At 39.1% G+C, this 22,485-nt stretch overlaps 1 protein-coding gene across 11 annotated transcripts in view; it reads right to left on the bottom strand.

Moving 5' to 3' along the window:
- Window positions 1–22,485, bottom strand: part of RALGAPA1 (Ral GTPase activating protein catalytic subunit alpha 1) — a 129,522-nt gene that overhangs the window by 89,173 nt on the left and 17,864 nt on the right. For all 11 annotated transcript variants that reach the window (XM_082213280.1, XM_082213284.1, XM_082213286.1 and 8 more), the window contains exons 2-15: window positions 20,554–20,664; window positions 19,413–19,462; window positions 16,743–16,800; window positions 15,559–15,602; window positions 15,155–15,332; window positions 13,611–13,726; window positions 12,816–12,954; window positions 10,909–11,117; window positions 9,722–9,961; window positions 8,632–8,820; window positions 7,205–7,342; window positions 5,599–5,747; window positions 4,393–4,522; window positions 2,038–2,275 (exon numbers count right to left, since the gene is read on the bottom strand). In XM_082213280.1, the coding sequence (XP_082069406.1) occupies window positions 2,038–2,275; window positions 4,393–4,522; window positions 5,599–5,747; window positions 7,205–7,342; window positions 8,632–8,820; window positions 9,722–9,961; window positions 10,909–11,117; window positions 12,816–12,954; window positions 13,611–13,726; window positions 15,155–15,332; window positions 15,559–15,602; window positions 16,743–16,800; window positions 19,413–19,462; window positions 20,554–20,664 (1,989 nt within the window). The remainder of the gene's footprint in view (window positions 1–2,037; window positions 2,276–4,392; window positions 4,523–5,598; window positions 5,748–7,204; window positions 7,343–8,631; window positions 8,821–9,721; window positions 9,962–10,908; window positions 11,118–12,815; window positions 12,955–13,610; window positions 13,727–15,154; window positions 15,333–15,558; window positions 15,603–16,742; window positions 16,801–19,412; window positions 19,463–20,553; window positions 20,665–22,485) is intronic.

The raw sequence follows: 22,485 nt of genomic DNA, 5'->3' as shown, positions 1-22,485 counted from the left end.
AATTTATTCTGAGTATCATCCGGGTAAATAAGCAAAGGCTTCCCCATGGAGAAATATATATGTGTGTGTGTTCCATCTTCTTTAATTTAAATCTGACTACTAAAGCCACACCCAATTATACCAACTAGTTATTTAATCTATTGGGAGGAATTCAATGTTGTGCTAAGGCAATCTTTCCATCAGGACAAGCATTTTGGCTTCCCAGATGGAATGATCTCCCCTCGTGTGTTCTGGGGGTGTTCCCACCACTCCAAGCCAATTTCAGGAGTGTAGCCAAAGGAGGGGGGAAAGCCCCATCACATAAGTGGAAGTCCTTGTGAAGGGACTCATTAATTGAAACCTGCATAATGTTCTTTGCTTTCTGTTACAAGCCACCATTACTACTGTTGTGCTGAACATTTAGGCTTATAAACCTTCCCTATAATGTGACAGAACTATGCCTGCTATGAGACAACACAAATTGTTACTTTATTTACTACTATTAATCATTCACCTGTGGGCTTCTTGGCACCATCTAAGTTTGGTTCAAATTTTTAAAAAATCATTAGTATGCCATCTGCGCTTTCAAAGAGCAAAAGACAGTAAGCATCCCCAGTCTGGCATATGCAGTAGCAACAGCAACATCATGTTAAGAAATAAAATTTAAAAAAATATAAAAATTCCTTCCAGTAGCACCTTAGAGACCAACTAAGTTAGTTATTGGTATGAGCTTTCGTGTGCATGCACACTTCTTCAGATCTAGTTGGTCTCTAAGGTGCTTGTTGTTGGTTAGTCATTTAGTCATGTCCGACTCTTCATGACCCCATGGACCAGAGCACACTAGGCACTCCTATCTTCCACTGCCTCCCACAGTTTGGTCAGACTCATGTTTGTGGCTTCGAGAACACTGTCCAACCATCTCGTCCTCTGTCGTCTCCTTCTCCTTGTGCCCTCCATCTTTCCCAACATCAGGGTCTTCTCTTCTCATGAGGTGGCCAAAGTATTAGAGCCTCAGCTTCACGATCTGTCCTTCCAGTGACCATTCAGGGCTGATTTCCTTAAGAATGGATGCGTTTGTGTTTGTGCTACTGGAAGGAATTTTTTTATTTGTTTTGTTTCAACTACAGCAGACCAACACGGCTACCACCTGTAACTACAATCATGTTAAGAGTGTTCACTCATGAGTAGGTCTGCAGGTGGCAAGGGCTCCAGCCTCACACTCAAAACAGAACACATTCCTGTCACCAGGTCTATTTTAATCGTTTACTAAGAGCAGATTTGATGCCCAAGGAGGACTCCACATCAAGTGGTAAACTGCAGTCCTCCTGTCTTGTAGACTATTTATTTCATGAGTATATGAGCCTGCAGCTTTGCCCAAGAAGTCAAAGTATATTTTCAGAAACAGACCCAATGCTCCTCAGAATTTCAGGCATTGTGACATTATGGGCAACTTCCACTTTAATGAGGGATTTATTTGCCTGTAGCCAAACCAGAAACTGAAGCCATAATCAGCAACCGCACTGGATGTGGGGCAAATGTGCACTAACTCTTCAAAAGGATGTTTCATTTGGATTTTTAAAAATTAATTGAAGGGTCATAAAACTGGCCTTCAAGCATGATTACTATACCACATCCTAATGTAGTTTGTACTTAAATGTAAGCATTGTTAAGGATATTTCAATATCTCTCCCACACATATTTTTAAAGGATGAGTGCAGTTTCCACCTCACCTCTTACACAATGATCATTTGTATATACAGTGGTGCCTCGCAAGACGAAATTAATTCGTTCGGCAAGTTTTGACGTCTAGCGGATTTTTCGTCTTGCGATGCACGGTTTCCCATAGGAAACAAAGTCGCGAAACGTTTTCGTCTTGCGAAGCAAGCCCATAGGGAAATTCGTCTTGCGAGGCAAACCGAAAATGGAAAAACCTTTCGTCTAGCGAGTTTTTTGTCTTGCGAGGCATTCATCTTGCGAGGTACCACTGTACTTCCTTTCATACAAGACATTAACAGACATTTTTAAATTAGGTTAGTTTCTGAAGCCTGTCTGCCTTACCTTTGCCTTTATGTTTCTTTTGTTTCTGTTCACTTAGTTTATCCAGTGGGAGGTCACTGAGATCCAAGCTGTATAGGTTTCTAGCTAATACTTTTGTTAGAGTCTCCATAGTCAGTGACCACTCTGTGGCCAGCTCTTCCCAATAAGTCAATGATGACAATACTGACAAAAGGTCATCCCAAAGTTCTCGGGAGATGTACACATTTAGATTTGCCTTGATCCAAGCTACTATGAGAGTCTACAAACAAACATGCAGATAGTGAATATAGTAATATTTATCACATGGCAACATAAGAGAGTTAGGGAACTCAAATCATTCTAAGACACGGTAAAAATATAAGAGAGCAGCATAGCTATGTTAACTGTGGAGAATACATTTTAACTAAAGTGTTTATTTTCACTCCTTTCTTTCTTAACAACTGATAAACTTGGATGGGCCTTGGGGGATTTAAACTACCGTATTTTTCACTCTATAAGACGCACCAGACCACAAGACTGTTTTTGGAGGAGGAAAACAAGAAAAAAAAATTCTGAATCTCAGAAGCCAGAACAAGAGGGATCACTGCGCAGAGAAAGCAGCAATCCCTCTTGCTGTTCTGGCTTCTGGGATAGCTGCGCAGCCTGCATTCGCTCCATAAGACGTACACACATTTCCACTTACTTTTTAGCAGGGGAAAAGTGAGTCTTATAGAGCAAAAAATACGGTAAGTTGTAAGAAAAAGCCTCAATCAATTAGAACAAAGGAACAGATAAAGGATCAGATGCTTCAATCAGCTGGCCTGAAATTCTAAATGGAACATTCAGCCATAAGCAACTTCATTCCATAAAAATGTCCCCATCTGCCACAGTACATCTGACATTACTTTTTACATGCATTTTCTTCATTCTCATATATACACACACACACACACACACACACACACACACACACATATACATATACATATATTGCTTTGTCCACCCCCCGAAAAGAAATATAACAAAAGAAAACAAAGAATAGAAAATGTAAACCACAAAGCGTCAGAGCCTGGAAGGAATGATGAAGTATAAACTCATATAATGGTTCCCCTACCATTAATAGTGATATATAAAAATAAAGGATTCTCCACCTGAAAGTTCTGTCATTATTGGGATTAAAGGTTGCACACTGTCTTAAATGGGCCCCCCTGTATTTTCATGTAGGAATATTCACTCCAAGTTCATTACATTCCTGCCCCTGGTCACCAAAGCACATTAACAAGCGATCTGATTGAGAATCCACTTCATATGAAAGAATGATCCATTTTCATTGTATTATTTATTAGCAGAGTTTGCTAATGCTATCCAAACAGGATTTTAAGAAGCTTCACAGCTTATCACCACTATAGGTGACCTAACCCCATATATTAGAAGCACTTCATCACCTAATTTAGAGAGACAACCATTTTACAAACATGTGTGTAAGAAAAATCTGATGGCTACTAAACTGCTTTGGGAGTGGAGAAATGGTGATGAGGAGGAGTTGCTTATCCCTTTCTCTACCCTTGAGTTTCTGCTGTATCTGATTTCAGAAATGTATTTACTTTTAAAAATAAGTGTCCTAATCCTTGTGGGAGAAAACAGCCTGGAACAAAGAGCTACAGCAGAAAAATAATAGAAGAGATAAGCACCCTTATCCCTCCCATGTCTCTGCTCTAAATCATCTCTTTCCAAATCTAAATTTCTTTCAAAAGTAGCCATAAAGCTTCTGTTACACACACACACACACACACACACACACGTGTGTGTAACTTACTGTTCCGCCATAACACCACATATTCTCTCCCTCCCTATTTCTATTTGGATGTTACCAATTCCTCATCTTTCTAGAACAGCTTTAAATGTCAAACTCAAGATGTAAGATGTGTTTACCTTGCACATCCGTCTCCTTCACTTACACTGATAGTGACTCTCAAGAATCACATTAGTAGTCCAAATCTCCACGGATCACATAATACATTTTGCAAAAATAATAAGCTAAGGATACATACAGGGAGAAATGCAGCCTTAGCTGCATGAAATCCTCAAGTTATTACTAGTACAAAATCAATGCAATGTTCAAAGTGGGATGTCTATATATTTAGTAGTGATTCTTACGTGCAACTGAACTTCACATGCATAATGATTTATTGTCTGGTTTGTAATTTATGGCATTTTTTAAAAAAAATATTATATGTATCTTGAAAGAGCTTGCATTGTAAGGTGGCTTATGAAAATGTTAAGTAAGTAAACAGGTATCTCATCGGAGTGCAGTGCTGAGTGAAAGTCACCTTAGGTGAGCTGAACGCAACCTGATATGACTCATAACAATAATAAAATTAATATTTATTCATTTGCCTGGAAAAGAGGTCCAGCAAGCCTTCCTGCTAATGTTGAATTCTTTCTTCCTTGATACTGTAGAAAAATTTGAGATGGTATTTTCAGTACCGATTCTGTGACCCTGAGCAGCACAAGCAGCATCTGTTCCCTGAAAAGCAACATAAGACTCGGTATAATATGTGGACTCATATACATTTTTCTTAAGCATCTCAAGCACCTTTTAGCATTATTCGTGAGAAGCACTTCGGTGGCAAAGGCAGTCTTTTAACTGATCCCTCTGAAGCTATGGCCTTTACCATTTGTTGCTACTTTCCTCCTGACGTCTTACTCAAACCAGATCCAGTGAAAGGGAAGTCGAAGAGGATTCTGGAAATGTATTCCACCCTCAGTCTCCTAGCATCCACAGAAAGACAGTGAAGGAACTTGACACATGCCACTATGCAGCTGCATTGACTATATAGAGGTTATTAATTCACAATCATTAGGAACTCAGTTTCCAGCTTCTTTCATTTTCTATGCAGGGCGGGGGGGACTTAACTCAAACAATGCTGACTTTGCACACCAGGAATTTAGGAGGTATTACTTAATAGTTACATTATGTATTCATCCTATTTGCATCTCAATGCCCTTCCTCCAGACCAACTCATAATGACATACATGACACACATTTTGGCCTTACAAGAAAAAATACTGTAGATAAATTAGGTAGAGCACAAGTAATTTGCCGAAGACCATCAAGTAAGCTTCCTGGCCATGTAGAGATAACCTATATATACCGTATTTTTCGCTCTATAGGACACACCAGATGATAAGACGCACCAAGTTTTGGGGGGAGGAAACAAGAAGAAAAAAATTCTGAACCCCAGAAGCCAGAACAGCAAGAGGGATCTAGCTTCTGGGATAGCCTCTCGCTATTCTGGCTTCGGGGACAGCCTTTGAAGCCTCCGCAGGGCAGCAGGGTGCCTTCACCCCACTGCCCTGCGGAGGCTTTGCGCAGCCATCCCTAAGCTAGAACAGCGAGACGGAGTGCTGCGCAGTGCTCCGTCTCCCTGTTCTGGCTTTGGGCTTAGCCATGCAGCCTGCATTCGCTCCATAAGACGCACACACATTTCCCCTTACTTTTTAGAAGGGAAAAAGTGTGTCCTATAGAGCGAAAAATACAGTATTACTTGAAGGAATAATAATAAACCAATGTAACCCCATTATAAAAAACAAACACTTTACCAAGTCTTCTTGTCCATGGTTACTTGCACTACCATGTAACGGTAGATATTAAGAATGCGTTTACACATATCCGTATGTTCATCCAGAAGTGTTTTAATCTCATTTGCTGGCTCAAGAAGAAATATATTTGAGGAATTTGTTATGAAAACCTGTGATTAAAGGGAAATAAGAACCATTATTTTGAGAATTCAGCTAAACTTGGCTGCATTGATTAATCATATTACTACCGCAGAAGAACTGGGATGTCATCAGGGTTAGTTGAATAAAGTCTAATTTGGCATACTTTAATGAGTGGAAAAACACTTCAAACACAAGTACAAATCACAGGGTTGTGGTTTTGTTTTTTTTTACATTTTAGAAGCTCAGAATGGGGCCCTGAAAGATACTCAAATGTCTCTGCATATATTCCATAAAGTGATACTTAACATAAATGCAAACATTAGATTTAATTTAAAATTGTCTGAAACTTGCCGAGAAAAATGTGAGTGGTTTCAACACCTGCTTGCTATCACAGTTGGAATAAAATGCATTGAAGAACATTTAGACTTACTAGGCACTCAAAGTTAGAGCCAACAGAATACAATGGAACATGCCCAAGTGATCCTAAAATTATACTCTGATCCAGAAACAGAGGTTATAACTTCATTTGGATAGATATTTCTAACAAATGACTACTGCAAACTGTAAACAGAGCTGAAGAGAAATGCAATAAATCAGTCATACACAATAAAACATGACATGAACTAAAACAAAATCTTTGGGTTTATGAAACATTGCACTAAATTGCCATTGGGTAGACACTATCTACTAACCTAATCCAGTCATCTAAATTGTTAGTAAGTGGCAACAATTATTTAAATGCTTCATAAAGTCAAAGATTTTACTTCAGTTCTAGTTGTGGTTTATTTTCTGTGACATCTGAGTAATTGCATTTATATATTATGCTATTAGGAGAGTTGCCAGCCTTGAGACTGCCTTGATATGGACTGTGGCCCATTCAACTTATTTATTATTTGCAGTTTTCCATCTCCCTCCTCCTAATCTAATTACCATCCTGTCCTTTTATGGACAAAAACATAAATCCTCTGTGAATCTAGAGGATTTTGTCACTTTTCCTTTCACGACAGGCAGGGGGCTTTTTTGGGTGGTGGTGGTGGTGGTGGGGTGTTTTTTTGTGGCATGTGCACAATGTTGCTGCCATAAGAAGAAGCTGCACAGTTCAAGTGCACAACACATACATTCCCTCTGAAATCTAGTCAATAGCATTAAACTTTCATGTATGGCTTAATACAGACTGGTTTGGATTCATCAGCAACATCCTAGAAACTGCAATGCATTTTGATACATGTGTGAAAACTTATGGATATGAGAACTTCAGTGGAACAAAATATCAAGTGGAAAACAGTGTTTTATTAACTCAATAAACCAACTTTGCTAAAAATGGAAATAATGTATAGGATTATACTGTTAGCACTGCAACATACGTTCATTTATATTTATATTCAGAAGAAAATATTACGCAAAGGTTACAGGGCATGCAACAGTATATATATTTGGAAAATGTTCACTGTGAGATGGAAAAATGAAATGAGAATATATCCTTTACCTGCAGTACTGCTTGGACCCCGGCTCGTATGCCTTGTTCTATGACATCCAAGTCAGCTATTTTATGGGGAATCTCCTGATAACAACCATTTTTTGTCCAGCTTGGATTTCGAACAGGACCAGAATTACCCACGATTTCCTAAAACATACAGGAGGGATTTTTTTCTTTCCAACTTCCCATAGATATGGTTTCAGTCTCACACATTAACCCAGCTTGATGAGGCATGGCATACAGAAAGGGTGCTGCACATTTGGTTCTCCTTCCCAATAATAAAGCTGGAGGGAAGCTTGTGCAGCCCTTGAAAAGGCCTAAGGACCAGCTATTTGGAGGGGCAGCAGGAAGCTGAATTACGTTCCGCCTTCCCTTCTGCTCCTCCACCAAGCAATTGGTGGAATGGAACAATGGGTACTTACCATGAATGAACCTTTCCTAGCAGAAATTTAGGCACACAATTTTCTGCCTAGAGCAAGTGGGAGGGCCTGCTTAACCCATACTAGGATGGCTCATATCCTGCTTGGAAATTTTCAGCTTTTGCTTTTAAAAAATTCACAGTTCCGCATTCTCTCTGTTCAAAAAGAGCCAAAAATGAGAATACTCTCATTCCTCCTTTCTCTCTTTATTTTTTTGAAGGCACGACATTCTTCATCCTTTGGAAACACTATCTTTTATTATAAGGTGGAACAAAACTTCCACTAACTCCAGTTGGAGTATCTGCGTTTAATCAGCACAGCTACACTACAGATCTCTTCTAGACAAGTGGTGAGCGGCTTATGGGTAGGATATTTAGATCTGGGTTCCCATTCCTGTTTTAAAGCCTGAAGTTCCTTCTCTACTAATCCTTCTCTATTAATCTTTTGACCTAGCAGTTTAGAAGGTTGGTTTCCCCACTCTGTGGGCTTCAGGTTTTGATTACTTGCCACCTCTTTTTTCTTACGGTTGCAGAAGTCAGATCCCACTGACGCGTGGGTTGTCTCTTTCCATGAAGTCTTGTGTAACCTTTACTACTGCTATTGCTGCAATCCTTAAACTCCCAGCAATCATTTTCCAGATGATGAAGAATGCCATATAGACACCACAAGAGAGAGAAAAGCCAGATTCAAGTAAATCGTTATGGTGCAGCTTGATTCCCAACAAAAGGAAGGTGAAAGTGCACTTAATACTGACAAAGCATTAAAAAGTAACATCTGTTTAGAAAGCCAAAACCAAAAAGTATTTGATGGAATATCATTTGATATGTCCTAGCATATTTAAGTCAAATCAAATATGATTGACAGTAGACTGTTTTAAGTCTACATCTCATTGTTCGCTAATCTCTTTTCCAAAATCTGCAATGTAAGAAAATGCTGCTGTGTGGAGATATGGGAAGTACATTTGCTACTTTGTAAAACTAGAAACTGAACAACTTGAAGAAATTCCAATATGTTTACCTCCTCCCTTTCTTTTCCCTTTTCTGATGAATTATGTTCTGTAATATTTTCATCACAGTCTATACTTGATAACAAAACTTCTTCTGGTTCTTTCATAAATAAAGGCTTCTCTTCTTGTTGGATCCACTCCTGATATACTTTTACCACCTTCCTCATAGCTGCTGCTTCACATATTGGCAGTAAAAATGCCTAATGGAGGGGGGAAAGCTCATAGCATTTATCATGGTACATTAGTGCCCCCTACAACAATTCTAGCATTCATACACTTCATCTTAAAGAATTGATCTAAAAGCTACTCAACTGGTTTTCATGTTAAAGTATTTTTTACTACCTGAATAGATATACAGACAAATATAGAAATACAGTGCATAAAAATATAAAAAGAAGAATATATACTATTTCCATATTCATTTACCAACAGCAATAGATAGAAAATTGTACTATATAAAATGGCTAGGTCCTTTGTTCAACAAAATGTCATCAAAATATCAGTTGGTGCTAACAATGCTGGTCTGCATCTATTCCAAAATTGTACAAATGGAATCCAGCTCTTCTGAAACGTTTCTTTCAAGGCATTTCTCATTTTTAAAATGAAGTATATAGACAAATTTGGTCTGAACAAATACAGGACTTTCAAATGTACATCTGGAAGGGCAGCCAAGGGCAAGGAAGGAAAAACACAAAGCACAAAAATGTGTGAGTTCAAGTGTACAGAACATGTTGTAAACATGGGCTGCTACCCAGTCTGCCAACAGGCCCTTTCTACATGTTTTTGTAGAGGTTGCTAGGAATCGCAAGAGCAATGGAAGTCAGGCGAGCTTAACTGACAATTAGCAAGACCAAACTGCAGATGCTTGACACTTTCACATTAATCTATGCCAAGCTACGTGCAAATATTTATCAGCAATATCTGAAAAACGATGATGGTGCACACATTGATATTACAGGGGAGAGCATTTCTTTAAATAAAATCAGAAGCAAACTTGTAAATAGGCAAATGCCTAGTGGGTTATGACAACTACTAATTCTCTCTGGATGAGTATTTTAGAGAAGTTTATGCATGTTTTTTAGAAATAGAGGAATTATTTACCTGACGAAAGATTTCTGTAAGAAAATTAACGTTACTTCTCTTTGAAGAAAACACTTTGCGAACTATTTCAATGTCCGTTAGATGTTCTTCATCAATACTGCAAAGACTGGAGGAACTGGGTTCTCTTTCAGTTAGTGTGCTTGTGTTGGAATGAGACTGTTCTGGCTCTGCATTTCTATCAGGTCTGTCAGTACTGTCGTTTTTGCTGTCTTCTCTAGAAACCAGGCTAGCAGCTGCTCTCTGAAACCAGAAATGAAAATATACTTATGACAGCCTGACCTTCTAGGTTAAACGGTTTTACTGCGAGAAAGCACTGCTGAGAGGTGGTGTGGTGTACTGGCTAAAGTATGAAATAAGAAGTTTAATGTCTCCCCAAACAATAATTGCAATGGATTATTGCAATGTGCTCTACGTGGAGCTGCCCTTGGGCCTGATCTGGAAGTTCTAGGGGCAGCAGAATGCAATGGCTAGACTGCTGGCGGGGACAGACAGCCCACAGTATTAAAATATCTACATTGACTGCCCATATGCTATCAAGCCTGTTTCAAGCCTCTTGAGTTGGTATACAAATATCTCTACAACTTGAGTTCAAGATACCTTAAGGACCGCCTGAGCTCTTACATCACTGAGATCATCCAGAAGAGCACTGGTGTCAACCAGAAGTTGGACAATGGAACATTGTTCCAGTAGAGATTTGGCATTCATCCAGGATTTGACTTTCAGGGACCTCTTGAAGACTTTTTATACTGATAGGCCTACGAAGCTGTTTACAGTTTTCTTGAGTCGCCTGTCTGTACTGCTTCTAATGGCTTAACAAATATTTTTATATTGCTGTACACGGCCCTGATTTTTGAGAGCGCGTTATATTATTGTTTGTATAAAGGAATAAATAAATAAACTGTACCGCAATGACTAAAGTGTAGGAGGCATGATTTGAAATCAAGTGTGAATACACGAGGGATGTGTGTGCTTAAATCAAAGCCAGCATCCATTCAGCCACAAAGCTGACTGAATGACCCTGGACTTATCATGCTTGGGTTTAGTCTACCTCACAGGGTTGTGAGGAGAACCATACCTTCCACTCAAGAGCTCCTTCAAAGGAGAGTGGGATAAATGCGAAATAAGTAAAATAATAGGATCTGTCTCAGCCCTAGTCAGTCCCACCCAAATCACCTTTTTGGCTCTACCTGAATATTCTTTGGCACAGTTTCACCCTCCATTCCAGGAATCTGAGGTCCTGCGTGAGGTTTTGGCTCAAGCCAGAAAGACACCAACCATCGGATGACAATAACCCTGGCCTTAAGGAAGGGTTCCTTTGTGCAATATATTGCTTCATTGGTTTCAGCATCTTTCTTTATCATTACATAATGGGGCTTTGGTCTCGTCTGCGGTATCTCTATAGAGAAGAAAACAATTTCTAAATAATAAGGGGATAGAAAGCATCCAATCAAAGCCAAAATACCCATTTCAGATTTCTGGGTACATAAAAAAAAGTGATGATGAAGGAATTTTAATTAAAAAGTAGTTAGCCACTATACAACTAGCTAGGAGTTACACCAGGCGTTACTAAGATGTAATACATTTTGCAATGAAACCCATCCAAACAAATCAATTCTCTCTCTCTCTCTCTCTCTCTCTCTCTCTCTCTCTATGAGACACAGAAAGATATTACATGGAGTTTGCCTCAAAAGTTTGAAACAGTACATAAAAGTTACAGAAATTTAATTGTACAAGAGCAAATAATTTCAAATGCCATGCTTCCACCCCACACCTACTAATATAAAGTGTGGCTATATATGTTTCACATTAATTTCAAACAGTATTATTAAACACTATATTATTAAAGAGTAAGACTTTAAACAATTAGGAAAATATAGCAAAGCAAACTAAAGCTGAAACCCTTTATGCACACTTACTTAGAAATAATCTGTTGAAATCAAGAGAACTTACTTCCAAGTAAATGTGCTGAGGTTCAGGGCCTAATATAGCAGCCTTAAATTTCCTCAGGATTAAACTCATTTTATTAGAATGTAGTCATATGTATGTGCTAAGATGTTGCTGAATATTGATCAACTTGCCACAAGAGGGCCACCACTTAGGAAAGCAGCTGCGTGCATGATTAACACTCTAGGTACTTCTGGGATCTCTAGCATAGTCCAGTGTAATAAAGCTGGGTAGTGGAGTAGATATGGATTCTATCACTTTCTACCTTGTACAAAGAAAACCACAATTACAAATACTACGCAGACAAAGAAGAGTTTACCCAAAGAGAGGCAAAAATGGTTTAGTTTACGAATTATTGTTCTAAACACGAGAGACAACTTTATCACCAGCGTTACTGAAATAAAGGGTTGCACCCGATGAAGTATTCCTGTTTGTGCAAGAACTTCTGCTTTTGTAACGAATTTCCAATCCCTCTTGTCCCCCAGTATACTCCCCAAATGTGTTCTGGTTTCTCTGCAACCCTCGGCAGCAGATGTGCAGGGTAACATGCAGGCACATGAGAAAAGGAAGGGGCAGAAACGGGATAACTTTGCTGGATACAACCCAAAGTTTACTGCAGTCTACAACAAAGTGGGCCAGATTAAGATGAATAGTTGTACTAGCAGGAGCCAGAGCAACAAGTCCTATTAGCATAAAGGGGCTTTTGACATCTCCTCCATCCGCATTCCCCCCCCCCAAAAAAATTGTCTTTGAGGGTCCAGGACAAAATCCACAAGAGCGTACAGGGGGAGGAGAGGGGAGACTGTTCCATCTGGCAAGCAGAGATGCTTGTGCTAACGGAACAATCGTAATATTGCAGCATTGAATTCCTCTCAATGCAAAGAAAGTGGCATTTGTATTCAAAAGATGCTTAAGAATAGGTCACTAAACCAGCTAAAGTTTTTCCATTCAAATCCTAGTAAGAATACAGATACAGGAGGGTAGAGTTGCTAGTTTAGGTATAGGCAAAGCTAGGCATAGGCTTTCTGCAACGTTACCATTATGTAAAACCTGATCCTACAGAAGAAGAGCACAGAAGGACTGTGCCCCTGTGTCATACATCGTATTACAAATGGTGAAGGCTACTAACAGAGACTGAAATAATGCTTACCAAGTACAGGGTTATACAAGCTGCTCTCCTTACACATGTTTGGGAAAATATAAGGCAAGTAGTATTTCTTAAAATGTGAAAATAAGAATGAAAATCCCTTTTCTTGGTTTTCTTTGTTCTTCCATTCCAGGCTTTTGACCTACAAAAATGATTTTTAGATTATTTTACAGGTATTCTGGAGGCAAAAAGAGTGTAGCAGTACATCCCAACGTAACAGGTATGTGGAATCAATATTATTTATATTCAACTACCCGTTCTCCATCAGTTTCTGTCTCTGCATGTTAATGTGTTCCTAAAACTGTGCAGAAATAGTGCAGTAATTATAATTTCATTTTTGCCCAGCTTCCAGATCCTTCACTGTACAAGATTGTAGCATGTGTCTCTTGATATGACTGAGATGCATGCAAGTTGGAACAGAGGAATTGATACTCTGCTGCCACTACATTTTTCCTGAAACAGAAGAGAGGAGCCAAGGGAGAGGCAGCTAGAAAGAGACAAGGGAAGCAGCTTCTGCACCCCATACACTCACCTTCCTTTTTATTACCTGCTGCAAGGACAAAAACATGAACTAAAAAGATACAGAAAACTGCACTGTACTCTCATATCTACCCTTCAATACTGGAGAGTAAATAAGGAAAAAAGGAGGAGACAGCAAAGCTTGCTTTGTGCCAGATTAACCCATAGAAAGAATGAGAAAGACATGGAATGGAGTGGCTCTCTGGCAGTCGACAATAATGAAATTAAATATTAGTTAGAAAATCAGTTTTTCAAGTAAATGCAGGCAACACAACTTACCTGAATTACTATGTATTTCAAAAGTGCTTCTAAAAAATAGCTTGTTAGATCGTCCTGTCCTTTATCTCCGGATTGTGGGGGGACAAGTGGAGTGATTTCTTCTACAGTCACTTGTGCTGCTCAAATAATAAATATTCAGGTTGTCAGGTTGGGTATGTTACAGTGTATACATGTCTTAAATTCAAATAAATAAATAAATAAATAAAATGAATACATTATGAAAGCTAATGCATGATTGTTCTCAGTTTATGTTCATAAGCACAAGGCTTCCTTTGTTTAAAGCAGGGAGCGTTCTTCTATCAGTAAACACAAAACTATGCATAGAAGAACAATAAAGGAATACCTTTATTCTTTCTATCTTAAGGAACTATTTTAACACTGTGCTCAACTATGAATCAACCAACCTTCTGGGATAGGAATGAACTGCAACATAACATCCATTATGTAGATATGTGCATGTCACTTCTAGCAATCCCGCCTTCCCCCAGAGCTCCAGGCATTGAGTTACTTCTGATTCAGGTAGAAATAACTTGAAAAACCAGGAGTCCAGCAAGGGCTGGATCATCAAAAAGGACGTGCTCCCTCCTTCTACCCAATGGCTAACACACTGCAGTTTGGGGACACACAAGGCAGCAGGTGGAAAAGAGGATCCACTAAGTTCAATGGTAATTCCTTCCAAGGGTGCAGAAGCGCAAGTGAAAGATTGCACTATGCTCTCCATCTCAGTCATTAAACTCAATAGGCCTTACTTCTGAGTAAATATGCTTAGGACTGCATTACTAATGACAAGGGGAGTGGGGTGTGTGTAAGGAAAGGATAGTAGTTCTGGTGGGGGACACATCATGCTCCTTCTGGGGTATTGTGTACAACTTCGGTCCCCACTCCCCACTCAGCTTTCACCTGTGGGGTCCTAGAAGCTGTCAGCATGTGACAGCGGCCACACCCTGGGAACAGCTTTGACTGGCTGGTTAAACCAGGAGATGGTAGCTGATTGGTCTCAAACCCTCGGTGAGCTAGGGACTTCCCCTGCGTGCGAAGACAGCCTCCGGCGGACTGAGCAGTTGAGACCAACTGTGAGTCCAATGGTCAAGAAGGCAGTTTCTGCACATGCTGTAGAGAGAAGTGAGGGGCAGATGGGACTCATCAACGTGGGAAGATAGCCTATCCAGGAGAAGAAAAGCTCTGATCCTAAACCTCCACTGCCTTGTGCGACATCTTCAGGAGAAGTAAAGGCTAAGGAGCAAACCCTACACAAATCTGGAGTGGAGTCCCTAAGATGGTTGGATGGTGCCTTGTATGCCTCCTTCTGGCAACTCCTGCAGCCAAGCTGCACCACCAGTGAGGCCAAAAGTGGAGGCTGGGCAGCCCAGGACGTCCATACATACTGCCCAGGCTTGTACCCCGGGGGGGGGGGGTCACTTCTGTGCTGCTAACACAGTGGTTTGACTTCACCCCTGGAGGCACACTCCACTGTCTTTTGAGGCAGTCAGGTGCCAACAACTAATCACAAATATACTGGATGCATATGACCATTACATACTTACTTTCTTGAACACTGAGCACAGGATTAATGAGATTATCTAGTGTTCGAGGCCCGTGTTCAAACTGTGGTGATGGAAATCCAGGAATTAAACAAGAAAACATACATAGCTGTTCTTTACTACAATTATTTTGAAGTGCTTGCAACCACAAGAGGAAGAGACGTACACCTTCACGACGAATCTTGAAGAACAAGGTGATAAAAGGTTTTAATTTCACATTTACAGACAACATTTACAATTTCAACAGTTACCTGAGCCCAGTGCTGATACAACTCTTAGATCAATCCAATTACAGTCAATGAGACACCTTTAAATAGCTTTCTAAATATTTGGCCCAACATTAGAAATACTATTTACCTCCCTCCCCTTCTTTGATGAAGAAAAAACAAGAAGGTTATCAGTCATACCTTTAAAGAATTCCCTGTGTGAAGTAATTTCTTTAAAATTAATCCTGAAAAGAAAAACCACACATTCAGTATTTGTTGTTTCATTGCCATTTGAAGGTGTGAGAGCCCTCGGTCGGACTTAATAAAGTCTTCAGAACAAGTCCTTGGCAAACTCTTGATTATTCTTGGTGAGCCTTCATGCCCTCTGGCAACAAGCTTAATGCCAGAAGTGAGAAAAGTTCACCTTCTCTATCCATTTAATCAAACTGGACCGATACCTTTCTCCATACAAACAATAAAATAATACCAATTATCACATTCAGCAAAAGTAATAGCTAGTTTGCCATCAAAAAATTAAAGAAGACACTGCAGCGTTGGATGGATTCTGTGGGAGTACGAAACATGCATAATTCATGTTGATTACAATTTTAAGTATATGTATGTTAATTATATTTTAATTTCAATTCCAATCATGAATTTCCCACCAATTAATGAATTCATTGTGCCTTTGTAACACGCTATGCAGAGGCATCAAACATGACTAATATATGCAGCATTTGCCAGCAATTTTACATACTAATGTGTGCATGAGTTAGCAAAGTAGCAAACGCATGGAATTTTCCTTATCTTAATCAGTGACAAAACAAAAGAAACATTTTGAATTGGGTACGCTAAGCCCCAGATGGCCAACTTCTGTACTACGGCTCTGTTTCTCAGAACTGCATTTTGCCACACAAACTAGGCCCTCCCCACCCACCCAAGTGTCCACATTTCTGTTGCAGTCATGGAGGATAAGCCCTCAGGCACAGTGCAGCATTAGATATAAAATCCAAAATGAGATGTTTTACATCACTAATTTTACAAGAGATGTAAGATATCTCTAATTCTTGGAACATGCAAATATTTCTTCCCCCTGCAACTGAAACAACAGTGATCAAACTTTTTTAATCAGACCCTAATTAAAGTTTATCAAAATGCCAGGGGCTGGATAATTTTACTTTGAGGTCTGGTCTAGCTCCCAGGCCATCAATTCAGCCACTCCTCCCCTTCAATCCATGACATTTATATTTCTCTCTCTAAGAGCACTAATTAGACGTGACAGCAGATAACACTGTATAAAGCAGTGTTAGCATTTGTTTGATGCTTGAGAATACTGATTACATTAATAAAAATGATAGTGCCATTACCATATTACCAATACATACCAATACTGTGAAACTGCCATCTTTGATGAATTCTTTCTGGGAGAAGTTGTAAAATTTTCTACAAAAGCAGAAGTCAATAAATACGTAGAGCAATCATTAGGGCACAATGGCTGCTATCAGGCATCATGTACTTATTTTTAAAAAAATGCTTATTTAGTTTCAATGAAATAAAATCTCTATGAGGATTACAAAATAAAAACAAAATATTAAAATTATCAATAAAAGACTTTTAGAAACAGGTATTTTAAAACTTTCAAAGATAATAAACTTCAGAAGACCACCATCACTAGAAGTGAAAACAAAATAATCTACTGTGACAAGAAGGGTTAACAAAGTGTTTAAAATATAATGATTTTTTAAAATTATTTTTTATTAAGTTTTCCATTTTTTCCAATATTACATCATAACAAATAACATAATTCATAATTCCAAAATTTTCCCATTCCCCCTGGAATTCCCTTAGTCTCCTTCTCTGGTTTATTTCAAAATAATTTTATTTCCTGCATATTTCCTTTTTACTCCTTTTTTATATTTTAACTTATAATTTGTGTAAATTTTGGTAATTGTAAATGATTACTCAAAACCTACTAGTGAGTCTAATTCTTTGCATTGATTCTGTAAATAATCCAAAAATGGTTCCCAATCTTCCTTAAAGAATTTTTTTGTCCTTATTTCGAAGAGTTAACAAAGTGTTTAAAATAAAGCGAATTTAAAGCTATTTATTTATAATGTATAATTTATAATTTAAACAAGCAAATAAATAAATAAATAAATAACTATTTTGCAACATTTTATGTTATGTCATTTAACACATTTATGTATTGTCTTAAAGTAACTGAAGGTGACCCAGGTTTTCATTACAGGACTTTAATTACAGGACCTCAGGGCTTTCAGATCAGATATTCACAAGTTTTCCAACTACTTTTTTCATTTCATAATTTTTTTTCCTTGTTGGCATTAGACATCCACTTCAACTGCTAACTAATTCAAGCAAGAACAATGTTGCCATAAAAGAAATGTGCTCTGGAATTACAAAAATGCTTCACTGTAATTTCTTATCCCCAGCCAACAAGTGTCTGTATGGGATATTCTAACGTCACCTGAGAAGTGGAGACAAATTGGCACTTCAAATTACTATTGACTCAGTTTTCTTTTGTGAAATGATCAAAGCTGACACAGCTTCATTGGTTTAATTTAAAGAATGGCAACAAAAATCCTTAGCTGATGTTTATATCAAACATCAAATTTGGAAGTTCCAGCTATACAGACCAAGCTGCAAGCAAGGGAGGAAGCTCTACGTGTGTCTTTTTCAATTGTTTGAAGTCTGAACAATTGGCAATCATGACTAAAATTCAAAGAACAGAAGAATTTGGAACTCCTCCTCCCAACCCTAGTTTTAAGTACCCACACACTGCATGGCACTTAAGACTCCTCTCTAATCTGAATTCTCCTCTCTAATCTGAATTAGCAGCTGTTTACAATATGACATAGAATTATATCAAATGGATCACTTCCTTGGAATTAATTGAAATCAGTTATCAAGGATTTATTATTGTGTATACCCTCTGGATGAATGGATCTTTGTTTGTTTGGGACAGATAAGTTATATAATTCTAAACTGAATTTGGTAAGATTTTCTTTAGAAAGGTGGGAGGAAGAGAAATTTTAATAAATGTCAATTTGGTGTATGTGTTAAGGGGTATGTAACATGAAACCTAATGAAAAGTCCTTCTGGATACTTAAAAGCAGTTTTTTGGTTTACGGTCAATGAAAACCACCCTCAAAGTCTTCTACCTTCTGCCATTTGACTGAGCCCTACTTGTAGGTTGGGACAGCTCATTCAGTAGAGCATAAGATGAGACAATCTCAGGGTCGTGGTTTGAGCCCCACGTTGAGCAAGAGATTCCTGCATTGCAGGGGGTGGAGTAGATGACCCTTATGATCCCACTTATGGAATTCTATGATTTTACTACTACTAAAAAATAAAAAACCAACGGGTAATTAAAATCCAAACGGATTTTATGAAATCGTTAAAGCAGGGATGAAGAGCCCATGTAGCGTTGCCGCACTACAATTCATTATCCCTGACTACTGGCCATATTGACAAGGAGTGCTAAGAGTCCAGCTAACTATCCCTTCATCAACTACCGTATTTTTCGCTCTATAGGACGCACCCGACCATAGGACACACCTTGTTTTAGAGGGGGAGAACATGGAAAAAAAATTCTCCCCCTCTCTGCTCAGCGCCCCTTCAGCAAAGCGGCAGGAGAAACGGAGCCCCTTCCATTTCTCCTCCTGCTTCGCTGAAGGGGCGCTGCGCAGCTCTCCCTCTCTGCTGAAGCCAGGAGAGTCTTGCTCTCCCGGCTTCAGCAAAAGGAACCTGAAGCCTCCGGAGCGTGGAGGGAGCTCTCCCTCTGGCTTCGCAGGCTTCGCGTTGCTATTACTGAAGCTAAGGAGCCTGCATTCGCTCCATAGGACGCACACACATTTCCCCTTAATTTTTGGAGGGAGAAAAAGTGCATCCTATAGAGCAAAAAAATACGGTAATTCTTGACTCTCCATCTTAACTTTTACATGCTACCACTTGCGTTACAAGAACATGTATAAAAAAAAGGAATCAGAATAAAAGACCTAGACGACAGCAGAATTTCTACATTGGAAGAATCTTACCTCAAAAATAAAAAGTATTGCATCTAGTTCTTCTCTCTGTGACTTGTGACCTAAATTCAAAAACAGGATTGTTTTCAACAACTAAAGATAGTGAAAATAACTACAGTTCTGTAATAATAAACTTTGAAATTTATGTTATTTTACCCAGCTGCCTAAGAGGGAGAAATTTATAATATTTATAACCTGCCCTTCAACCCAGAGGTACAGGGTGGGTGGGTACACAAATATGTCATTAAAATACAACACAAATACAAAATCATAAAACAAATTATTTTTATCATAAAACGGTAAGTTCAGAAAAAAAAGGTTATTGAAATCAGCCATCTTCAGAGTCTTGAATGCAAAAATACATTTGCATGACATATAAAAATAGATAACATGGGAGATGCCCATATATCCAGTGGGAGGGAGTTCCAGGGGGTCATAAGGGAGAAGGCACTCCTTCACAGCATCACACAACAAATTACCGTTGGTGGAACTACAAACGGAGCCTGTCCTTTACAAATTAAGGCACAGGTCAGCAGGAGATGTACTCTTTCAAATGCTAGGGTCCCAAGCTGTTAAGGACTTTATAGGCCAGTCTCAACTCTTTAAATCAGCTAGGCAGAGACACATGGTTTCACTTTGTGGCACCAGTAAGTAACCTGATCTAACTGCATTCTGCACCAGCTACAGTTGGTGGACTGTCTTCAAGGGCAGTCCCAAGCAGAATGCACTGCAGCAGCCTAAACAATGAATCACCGGAACATCTAATAATATAGCTTGGTGTTGTGGGTTTTCCAAAATTCTGAACAGGGAAAATTTCCCAAGGCAAATTTAGATAATTTGCATCGTAAACACTCCTGATGCCAAGGAGAAGGGGCAGCCAATATGTTGTCCTCTATCCGACCACCATCATTCCTGACCACTGGCTGGGGTTGCAGCATCTAGAAGATAGCACACTGGCTACCCCTGCTCTAGAGAGTGATATAGTTTAGCATATTTATTTTACTTCTTTTTAGTAAACCAAGTTAAAAACTTTGACCCTATCAGAACCAGCACACTGCAGAAGAAACTGAAGCACTGGCTGGTAATTCTAATGACATGTATGCAAAATGTAAAAATTAAAATCAAAGTCAAACATTTTAATAAAAATTCTTACCTTTCTGCTTAAGACTAATTTCAATAGTCACAAAATTTTCAAAGAAGATGTAATATATATGTGAAAAATGTAGGTCAAAAAACTGCTTAAGATCGATAGATTCTGCATTTTCTGCAAAACAAACAAAATATAATTTCATTATTACCCAGCACTACAAAACACTTAACACTGCTGAATGACAATAGAAAAATCAGTTAATAATTACATTACAAAACATGAGTAACCAGTTCTATAACCTTCTATACCCCCTTTTATTTTTACAGAGATAGTTTAGGGGTTCTATGTCACAGCTGCAGCTAGGCCAAATTAACTGCGAAAAAGAGGCATATGTCGGTGTCAGGGAACTGACATCGGAGCAGAGAGGAGAGGAGGTGCTTCCCGATTCTGCGGAAGAAGGGACGAGTAAGGGTAGAGAGAGAAGGTCAGCTGGGGAAGAATGTCCCGGTGACACCAGGAAGAAGGAAGAGGGAGGAAGCACCTCGGAGGAGAGGCTCCGGGATGCTGGCACTGAAGGTAGTGAAGAGAGGGGAGGGGCACCTCTGCGCACGCCTAGTCTGCGCAGAAGGGTTACGCGCAGAGAGGCGAGGCGAAGGGTGTCAGTCAAGGAGCTTTTATGTTGGAGGAAATTTAGGAAACACCCACTCACGGATTCGTCCAGCGACTGAGCAGCAGCAGCACCTAGGCTGCTCAGTCAGGGAAAGACACCACCAACTTCTAAGCAGTTTGGAACCGCTGGAGGTTTACACACAAGCAACCCCATTTCCCGTGACAGTCGGGAAAATAATTTGTTTTTTAAAACTCACTATATGAACTATTTACTGTAATCACATTTTAATCTCTGCCCTGCCCACCAAGTATAAATGCTCCTTGAGTAATTTCTTGATAATCCAAACACAATCTCTTTAATTGATGGTCTATCCCTCACACTCTCAAATTATATTATACTTTTGGTACCTGCAGTGGTACCAATTTCTTAAGGAGAACTCAAAAGGTTCATAGCTTAAGGCCGCACTCCTACACACTGGTGGGGAACTGGATCCACTCTGTCATGTGGAAGAATACATAGTTTTTCCTTTGAAGTTCTAAGCATGGTCCCAATTCTTCCTTTGGAGTCCACCTTGATTTCAAGCTGGTCATGCAAAGGGAGGCAGGAAGTAAATCACAGTGTCCAGAGTGTCCCATTAATAACCTTAGCAACAGATACCAGACACTGTGAAAAGTACCATTTTTAAATGCTGCCGAAGGGGCCTCCAAAATAAACCCATGCCACACAGAAAGTGGTGATGGAAGGATAAATTGAAGTAGGAAGTGCCATGGTCAGATGGAAATCTACAAAAATTGTGATTTAAACACAGAGTGGCAGAAGAGATTAATAGGTGGCAGCAGATACCATTACCCAAGTGGATGTGGTCTAAAGAAAATGGCCTTGCAAGTTATTTGGAGAGACTGGAGTGTATAATTAAGCCCACAGGCCAAAGATTCCCCACTGCTGCTATGTACACTTACCTAAAAGTTAACTCCCCACTTAACTCAATTGGACTTACTTCTCAGAAGACAGGCACAGAGTTTAATATGCAATTATTTCCTACATCAATACATAGCAAAACACTTAACTGTCACCTTTAGAGAATTCTCTAATCTGGATTCTCTGTTTACCCATGTGATGTATATTTGCCCAATATAAATGTCATATAGAAGTTCATCAGTGAAGAAGAGGGTAGCTTTTGCAGTGCAATGCAAGAGCATAATACTAGGAACAATATGTTCAAATAATGAAAAGATATACAGAAGGAGATCAAATCAAATTAAAAGCGAATGTAACAAACAAAATGTGAATTACTGAAATAAATAAAAAACGATCTTTTAACAAGTCGGAAGAAGCCATTATTAACAACATGTTGTGGTGCACATAACACATCACTGCACAAATAT

Source organism: Podarcis vaucheri (assembly GCF_965113315.1).
Source record: "Podarcis vaucheri genome assembly, chromosome: 1".
NCBI lineage: Eukaryota > Metazoa > Chordata > Lepidosauria > Squamata > Lacertidae > Podarcis > Podarcis vaucheri.
The sequence above is the reverse complement of the archived record's forward strand: the minus strand, read 5'-3'. Positions and strand labels throughout refer to the sequence as shown.